Source organism: Enhydra lutris, unplaced genomic scaffold, assembly GCF_002288905.1.
Source record: "Enhydra lutris kenyoni isolate GAN:26980312 unplaced genomic scaffold, ASM228890v2 scaffoldscaffold59, whole genome shotgun sequence".
NCBI lineage: Eukaryota > Metazoa > Chordata > Mammalia > Carnivora > Mustelidae > Enhydra > Enhydra lutris.
The window spans coordinates 772,823-782,265 of record NW_019154143.1 but is presented as its reverse complement, the minus strand read 5'-3'; the positions used below and the strand labels follow the sequence as shown (position 1 = coordinate 782,265).

At 40.3% G+C, this 9,443-nt stretch overlaps 1 protein-coding gene and 1 pseudogene across 2 annotated transcripts in view; one reads left to right on the top strand and one right to left on the bottom strand.

Moving 5' to 3' along the window:
• The first annotated feature begins 4,204 nt into the window (after positions 1–4,204).
• On the top strand, positions 4,205–5,173 carry LOC111158380 (annotated as a pseudogene).
• Positions 5,174–7,827: 2,654 nt separating this feature from the next.
• The window catches only part of LOC111158367 (HEAT repeat containing 5B), a 104,311-nt gene continuing 102,695 nt past the window's right edge, over positions 7,828–9,443 (bottom strand). For both annotated transcript variants that reach the window (XM_022520373.1, XM_022520374.1), the window contains one exon: positions 7,828–8,730. In XM_022520373.1, the coding sequence (XP_022376081.1) occupies positions 8,426–8,730 (305 nt within the window). In that variant the 3' untranslated portion in view covers positions 7,828–8,425. The remainder of the gene's footprint in view (positions 8,731–9,443) is intronic.

The window sequence follows — 9,443 nt, the reverse complement described above, 5'->3', positions numbered from 1 at the left end:
TGAATTTTTCTGCCTTGTCATTTTGTCCAGAGAAGAGTATATGAAGGAGCAAGTAAAATACTAAAAGGGTGGCAACAACCCCAGGAAAATATGCTTTAGCCAAATCAGAAGACATCCCAAATTGTGAGGGGGGAGAAAGGGGATAAAAAGAGGTTCAGAAAGGGAAAAAAAAAAGAAACAATTAAAAAAAGAAAACCAATAAAGAAAAAATATAAAAAGGAAAAAAAATATATATATTAGATAAACTAGTTAAAAAACGTTAAAAAGAAAAGGGCAAAAGTTAAAAAAAATTAGCAGAAGAAGAAAAAAAAATTGAAAAAGAAAAAAAAAATTAACTGCAAGGCTAAAAAATCATGGGGAGAAAGCCATGAGTTCCGTGCTTTGCTTTTTCCTCCTCTGGAATTCCGCTGCTCTCCTTGGTATTGAAACTGCACTCCTTGGTAGGTGAACTTGGTCCTGGCTGGGCTTCTTGTTGATCTTCTGGGGGAGGGGCCTGTTGTAGTGATTCTCAAGTGTCTTTGCCCCAGGCGGAGTTGCACCACCCTTACCGGGGCCGGGCTGAGTAATCCGCTCGGGTTTGCTTTCGGGAGCTTTTGTTCCCTGAGAGCTTTCCGTAGAGTCCGGAGGGCAGGAATGAAGATGGCGGCCTCCCGGTCTCCGGCCCGGAGGAGCCGAGAGCCCGTGGCCCCACTCCTCAGTGCGCCCTCAGAGAACAGCGCCCAATTACTCCCTTCACCCTGGCCTCCGGCCGCGCTCCGAGCTGACCGAGCCTGCGACTGGTTCAAGGTAACCCCGAGCTTAGCGCTCACTCCTCGGCTCTGTCTCTGCAGCCTGCTTCCCCGTTCTAATACCTGTAAGCTCTGCGACACTCAGACACCCCCGATCCTTCTGTGACCCTGCGGGACCTGAGGCCATGCTGACCCTGCGTGGGCTTCACCCCGGTTAAGCCTCTGGAGCGATGTCCCTCAGCGGAACAGACTTTTAAAAGTCCCGATTTTGTGCTCCGCTGCTCCGCCGCTTGCCGGGAGCCGGCCCCTCCCCCCGCGGTCTATCTTCCCGTCGCTTTGGATTCACTTCTCCGCCCGTCCTACCTTTCAGAAAGTGGTTGATTTTCTGTTTCTAGAGTTGCTGTTCTTCTTCTCTTCGATCTCCCATTGGATTTGTAGGTGTTTGCAATCTTTAGATAAGCTATCTAGCTCATCTCCCGCTACCTGAAGTAGTCTCAGCCTGCTACTTCTCTGCCATCTTGACTCCTCCCCCAACTAGTGTATTTTTACTAAAAGCAGCCAAATTCCATTAAGCCTCATGATGATTTAAGCTAGCTTCATAATGATGTACAGTCAGCTAGAATGATGTTTATAAAAAATGCTTAGGTATACCCAAATATTTGTGATTTAATGACATTCTCAGGTATTTTCTTGGAATTTGGAAAACAATGACCCAGTTTCATTTTCACATCTGTCAGTTCAAAAAGCATCACTTTCTAAAATTCGGCCATGTGTCTTAAAATTTAAAATCTGTCGTATTTTTATAACCCCTTTGAAAAGAAATCTATCCCAAGGAAATAATCTACAAAGTTGCATTTTTTAAAAGTCAATGCAGCATTATTTATGAAAATGTAAGCACTAGAAACCAAGTACCCCCTGCAAAGGGTAATGGCTAAGTCAATAGTGGTACATCCACATTAAGTAGTGATAAAAAATGATGGTTATTAAATCTATCCCATAGTATTATTAGAGCAATTCTATGGGAAAATGCTTATAAAATAAGTGGGCAGAAGCAGATACAACATTCTACCTCAGGATGATTGCAAATGTGGAAGGAACTAGAATAAAATATCAACAGTAATTTGGTCTGTGTAGCGAATTGTGATAATTTCCCCAAAAATTTAATGAATGCAAATTTTATAATTAAAATTGATTTATAATAATATATGAAATGATTTTCCTTCCTCCTCTAACTCTACATTTATGTTCATTGGATAAGATTAAAGTCATGCCTTTTTTTGTTGTTTTTGTTGTTTCACAAATAAGAGAGGTATTTTCCTATACAAATGGAAATAAGTTGGAATGAAGGAAGAGATTTAAAGAAGGAATGAACAATCAAAGGTACAAGCTGGAAAAGCCAAATAAATTTACTTAAATTTTCATGGATTCTTTTGACTTACATTGAAAGTCAAGGGGGGGAAAGAGCAAACTGGGTATATGTGTTTGAGGGACACAATGTCTGAAATGGAAACCCATGCACTCCAATGGCAAAAAGAGATTGAGAATTGTGGATAGGGGATGAAGACAGTGAAAAATTTTCCTGGACGAAAAGAAAAAAAGAGTTATACTGGTCATTTATGCATGCATGGTTCTCATGTATTTGTTTAGCAACAGTGCCAAAAACTTAGCTCAGGATAATTTTTCTTATGATTAAGAAATTATGATTAAGACATGAAGTTTTTAAGTAAAATTTTGTGAAGCCCATAAGAATAATTTCATAATTATTTAATTATATTTCATAATTATTATTATAAATTTAGAAGTAGTTTGTAATGATGAAATTAGGTTTTTAAAATAATCCATGTGATGGAAAACATTAAGGCAAGAATTTTATTTATAGGTGTACTCTAGCCATTTCTGGCAACACCCTAAAAATTCCAATTAAGAATGAAGAAAATGTGAGGCATAGTGATTCATAATTAAATGTGTTTCGAAAATTGGGCTAATTGCAGACTCAGTCAGCATTGTTTGAATGAAAAGTAGGGATGGATATAAAGTGTCCAGCACAGTGCCTGGTGCACAGCAGAAAGGGCAGCTCTTCTTGACCATGATAATCTGCTGTATTTTAACCGCTCTCTGGATTTAGTGTATTTTATGCTGTCCTACTAGGATAGCTATTTTATACACATGTAGAAACTATTAATTAGACTAAATAATATGATATGTTAATACTAAAGGAATGGCCAAAGACTCACTCTCTTGGCAAAAATAAGCAGGATAATTCCACAGTCATGTACTTTTTAGGTTTGCAGAAGATCACAGAATACCTAGTAAGTTTTCCTCTAATTTATAGATGAGGGAACTGAAGCCCCCAAAAGGTTAGGTTTTCTGAAGTTCTATCCCTAGTTGATAGGAGAACCTATTTGGAAAAGAGAAACCTGACTTCCATTAAGTTTTCTCTAATTGAATTCAGAATTCAAATGGACAGTATTAACAAGAACCTGGAAATTAAATAGAAAATACTTTATTTAATGTTAAAACTGCTCAGATTAAGCTTCAGAAAGAATCCATTAGCTGTCCTGATGCTATTTCTTTTAGTTTCCTGATACTGGATATTTAGAGCCAATTACGTATGATTATTTGGGTTGAGAAGAATCTCAAGGATCGGGCAGTGAACCAAATTCATAAATCTAATTCTTCAAACAGAGCTTCTTTTATAAATATTATCATAGAAAACTAGAAGTTGCGTTGTCAGTGGCTCAGAAGAGTTTAGAGAAAGTACAGAGTAGTTCTGGGGTGAGGGAATGAAGGGAGGGAGGGAGGAAGGAAGGAAGGAAGAAGGGAGGGGGTAGGTACTGAGGGAGAAAGGGAGAAAAAAAAAGAGAATCGTTGCTAATGCGTGATGCAGTCTATCTCAAGGTGGGAAACGATGGGAGAAGTCTGGGATGGCAGGAAATAGCCAAGGCAGAAATAAACTTTATACTTCATAAATAGTGGAGTGAAAAGGGGTTTAGTGTGCAAAAAACAAGAAACAGGCAATTGAAGAACAGTCTGGCAGTTCCTTAGAAAGCTGAAGAGTTAGTTATCATTGAGTGAGCAATTCCACTCCTAGGTGTATACCCAAGAGAAATGAAAACACATGTCCACCCAAAACCTGCACACAGGTGTTCACAGCAGGATTATTCCTAATAGGCAAAAGGAGGAAACAACCCAAGTGTCCGTCCACTGGAGAATGGATAAACAAAATGCAGTACACATACAGTGGAGTCGTATCCAGCCACAGAAAGGGAGGAAGTACTGATGTATGCTACCACATGGATGAAGCTTAAAAACATTTTAAGTCCAGGGTGGCACACATCCGGGATCTCTGCCTTCTTCTCCCGAGCTTGGGCCGCCTCCTCCTCCACACCTTTCACTCACAGAGGGGACCGTGTGGTGAGAGGCCAGGGATGGGGAGTTGGGCGGCTGTGCACATCCCAGCCACCTAAAAAGTGAAGATGTGCCACATAAGGGACTGCTTCAGGAGCATCCTGGCCATCGTGCCCTGTTGGTTGGTCACCACTGTCGCGGTGCCCTTGTTGGCAAACCTTGTCTCATCAGCCCGCCTCCTTCTTCCTCTGGCCTAAAGAAGCCTTCCTCTATCACTTTCAGATTTGAAGGGCAATCACTGCCACCTTGTATTTCCCTGTTTGTCCAGGAATTAAGATTTCTTTATTTGGTCAGTTTCTCTCTCTCTCTCTCTCTCTCTCTCTCTCTCTCTTTTAAAGATTTTATTTATTTATTTGAGAGAGAGAGAGAGAGAGAAAGCATGAGAGTGGAGAAGGTCAGAGGGAGAAGCAGACTTACTGCCAAGCAGGGAGCCAGACACAGGACTCGATGCTGGGACTCCAGGATCATGACCTGAGCCGAAGGCAGTTGCTTAACCAACTGAGCCACCGAGGTGCCCTCTTTCTTGTATCAGTATTTTACAGGACTTGAAACAGGAGCTTTGGATAAGTCACCCGCCAATTTACTCATGCTCCTCTTTAACTGGATTTGCATCGTGATGACCAGTTTAGCAATGAACATGCAGTTGCTGATGATTCCTCTGATCGTGTCAGTACTTTATGTCTGGGCCCAGCTGAACAGAGACATGATTGTATCATTTTGGTTTGAAACACAAGCTAAGGCCTGTTATTTATCATGGTTATCCTTGGACTCAACTATATCATGGGAGGCTCGGTAATGAATGAGCTCATTGGAAATCTTGTTGGACATCTTTAATTCCTCCTCATGTTCAGATACCCAATGACTTAGGACGAAGACATTTTCTATCCACACGTGTTTGTGTACTGCTGGCTGTCCAGCAGGAGAGAAGGATGTCAGGATTCAATGTGCCCCCTGCTAGCATGAGGTGAGCTGCTGATCTGAATGGTAGAGGTGGAAGACACAACTGGGGACAGAACTTTCAGCTTGGGGACCAATGAAGGAGAGGCCTCTGGCCTGCCCACCAGCCACTCTGCTTAGATGAAGTTTCCTCCCAGTGCTAGGTGTGCCTAACAACCGAGTTCTAGCAAACGCTGTTAGACTTGATCCACACTGAATGTAGTCTTCCGGTACATGATAAAATTTTTTAAATCCTGAAGAGAGGAATGTGTTCCTCAAGTTCCATGATTCTCATTCAAGGCCTTACTGCTACAAAGAACAAATGTCAACTGTGCAGATTTCAGAACTGACTTTAATTTTTTGGTGTCTTCACTTCCTTTTCTGTCTGAATAGTGGGTTTTGGTAGGTCCTGGTCTGCTGGCACCAAGCTGGGCATCTGGGGTTGGGTCATCAAACCCTTGACAAAGGGCCTCCTCCCTCTGTCTAGTACACATGCCTTGCTCCTTTTTCCAACCAAACATTTGCAGCTGGAGGAGGTTGCCCATAAAATGGTTCTGCCTCTGACAAGCTCTCTTATTTATTGTCTTTGGCAAGGCCCGGGTGCAAAGAACTTGTCCACCCTTTCCCCTTTTGGTGGCAGAAGTATAATGGCGGGGGGGGGGGGAGACTGGACCAGGGGATGGAGAGCCTTTTCAGCTTTTGAAATTGCTGTGACCTGATGGCAGTTGCAACCATTTGCCCCTCTTCAGATGTTTTTAGTAAAACAAACAAACAAAAAACAAAACAAAAAAAAACCCACCACTGAGTCAGTGAGGGCCACAGACTGGTATTAATGAGGCATGAGGGTTGCTACGAGGCACTCGTTTCCCTAAGTGACATGATGCAGACTACAGTGGAGCTGCATCTTGCACAGGAGCTAGAGGCAAACTGTGGTGGGCACAATCCCTTTGCATCTCATGTAGGGAGTCCTGGCCTCATGTGCAGCCAGAGTAGTTGAGATGTATTGTGCTAAAAATTTCCAAATCACATTTGCCTCTTTGAGAGGCACCTGGGCATTGATTGTATTTCATTCTCCTCCTGGATATATGTGGACTGAATAGTGTGGAGAGGAGAACTTTATACTCTAAATTGTCATTTTTGGGGGCCACCCCCGCCCTTTTAATGGCCATGTACTTCTGTGAATCATGAGGAAGGTACAGCTCCTCTTACACAGATCATATTTTAAGAGCTAAGATAAGCACATGTAAACAAATCACACAATTTTGGGTTGTAACGGCTTTAGACTCATTTGGGTTTGAGGGTCTTTATTTTGAGCCATGAATGTACAAGTCATGAATGTCCATCAGACAAGCTTACATACCCACAACTCCTTTTTCAGAGGTGGGCTTTTTCCATTAGAACTAGGTTTATCCCCCAATAAAGGTTTTTGAAGGCTAAGAAAACCCCAAATTTAAAAAAGAAAAACAGATTAAAAAAAAAAAAAAACAACAACAGTAAGTCAAGAAGCCAGTTACAAAAGACTAATTCTCTGATTTCATTTATATGAGATGGTTGTAACAGAAGAATTGATGGAAACAGAAAGTAGATCCATGGTAGTTTAAGGCTTGGGAGCATTGGAAAGATTGTGGGGTGATTGCTAAAGGGTGTGAGGTTTCTTTCTTTCTTTTTTAAGGTTTATTTATTTTTAGATTTATTTATTTTAGAAAGAGAGAGTGTGTGTGCAAGCTGGCAGAAGGGCAGAGAAAGAGGGAGAAGGAAAGAATCTCAAGCAAACTCCCCACTGAGTGTGGATTCCCAACTCGTGGCTCAATCTCACGATGCTGAGATCATGACCTGAGCTGAAACCAAGACTTGGATGCTCAACTGACTGAGCACCCCATGAGGTTTCTTTCGGGAGTAATGGAAATGTTCGTAATTGATTGTTGTAGTGATGGTTGCTCTACCCTGTGAATCAACTGAACACCACTGAATTGTACATTTTAAATGGGTGATATATATGTCTGAATTACATCTCAATACAACTGTGACCCAAAAAGCACCCCTGAAATAAGGAGAGTAACTTCAGCAAAGCAACTTAGAAATGAAAAAACAACCCTGTAGATAAAAAGGAAAGTGAGACAACAGGTGAAAGCACCTCTCCGAGTTTTAAAGACTGACAATCCCCTGGTCCAGTCTTCCCCCTATTACACTTCTGCCACCTAAAGGGGAAAGGGTGGACAAGTTCTTTGCACCAGGGCCTTGCCAAAGACAATAAATAAGAGAGCTTGTCAAAGGCAGAACCATTTTATGGGCAACCTCCTCCAGCTGCAAATGTTTGGTTGGGAAAAGGAGCAAGGGGATGGGAGCTGCCAGCTGGTGAGGGCATGAGAGTGAGTCGGTGGCAGCAGATGACAAACAGGTATGTATCTGGAATATTCAGAAAGGTGACTTGCTGTTGATACTACAGTCTAGGTATACTGGTAAAACCTGGTATATAAAAGTTGCTCAACACTGTGGCAAATACTCATCTCATCAATTATCTATTGGATGGGGTAAAATTCCGATTCACAAAAGACTGACCTTATCATAATTATGACAAATTCATTTTTGTATGCCCTGCAGGACTTACCTTGATGCTTCATACACAGTAGGTGCTCAATAAATATTTGATGAATGAAACTAACCATCACAGTCAGAACTCAATGCTCTGTTCTACAATTATAAAACATAACCAAGGCCAAATTTTAGCCATGAAAAAAAAAAAAGCAGAACATTATTCCACATTTGAAACATTTTAATGGATCTTCCAATGAAAGCTTTAATTCAGCTAACAACTAAAATACAGGCATAATTTAGTTATCTAATAGGGAAGTAAAAAGATCTATCAGAAAGATAAGGACATTCTGAGAAATGCTAAGAAAGTGTGACTTTATTCATATTATATACACCATGAAACATTTTCCATTATTTGAGTTACTTCAAAATCTAAATTCTGCTTGTTTCTCAATTAAATTTTTTCATGACAGATGTTGAATATTGACCTATTTTTTTTCCTGACAATACCAATAGGCTGCCCAACATGATACAATTGTTTTTAGCACTTAAATTTAAGAGACTATGGCTCAGTATTTAAAAAATAAATTAATAAAAAAGAAGCATTACAGGAAAAAAAAGGAGAGCACATCTACCCCATGATAAAAACAATCACCTCTTTCAAATCAGAAAATTGCATGAGCATTATTTTACTTAACCTACTTAGACGCATACAATACCCATATACAAATGAAGTAGAACCTATAGACCGGAAGGGTACAGTGGCAATCACTAATTAGTTGCCAGTTGACAATGTAAATAAAAATGAATGGAATATCAAGTTAAAAAAAGCTGGTTTTTAGCTTAATCGTCGGTGCAGAATGTACAGCAGGGGTCGGCAGCCTCGTGGCTGCTTTAGCTTTGCTGGCTTGGCTTGCTCGAACAGCAGTTTCCAAACGTACTTTCAACTCAGGAGCCGCTCCCATTACTGTCTTGAAAGCATGTGGGTACAGAGGTCCAATATGCATTAAATTCTGGAGTGCAAACTCATGAAGATCTTTGGAAACTGTGCTTGCTGAGGCAAAAGAATTTTCATCCAGCAGGTAAGAGATCAAAGTGGGAACTAAAAGGGCAAGTAACTGGACTCCTGCAAGGAACAATGATAAGGTCTGAAGATCATCACAAATCTGTCAATTACAATAAACTTTAAGATAGGTGATTACCACAGTAGTCTCGGTCACAATAAAACATAATCAAATAGAATCTGTCTTAGACTTCAACAACAATTAATATTAAATAGTCAATATTAATTAATGTTAATTAATATTGACTATTTACTTAATGCCAGGCTATATTTGGCTTGGAGACCGAATTTGTTAAGACTGCATATTTTAGTTGATATTGTTTTGTTAAAAAAAAAAAAAAATACTGGCTAGGGACACCTGGGTGGCTCAGTCAGTTAAGTGTCCAACTCTTTCCCAGCTTGGGTCTTGATCTCAGGGTCATGAGTTTAAGACCCCATTGGGCTCCATGCTGGGCGAGACGCCTACTTATTAAAAAAAAAAAAAAAAAAAAGGTGAAAAAATACTGGCTAAAAGGGTAAAAAGGAGTAAGTACTTTACAACTACCATCTGGTGGAATGTATTCTGAGAGTAAGATCATGACATTTTTCAGGGTATTTCAGAATAGGGAGGATAGAGTAGGAAAGAGAAACTGAACAGCATCAATTTACTATTATTTAACTAAAACTAGGTATCTCCTTCTTTTAAAAATAGAAATACAACTATTTCCCATTTTATCATTCCCCCCCAACAGTAAACTCCACAATAAGTGAAGGAAAAATATCTCAAAAAGAAGCAA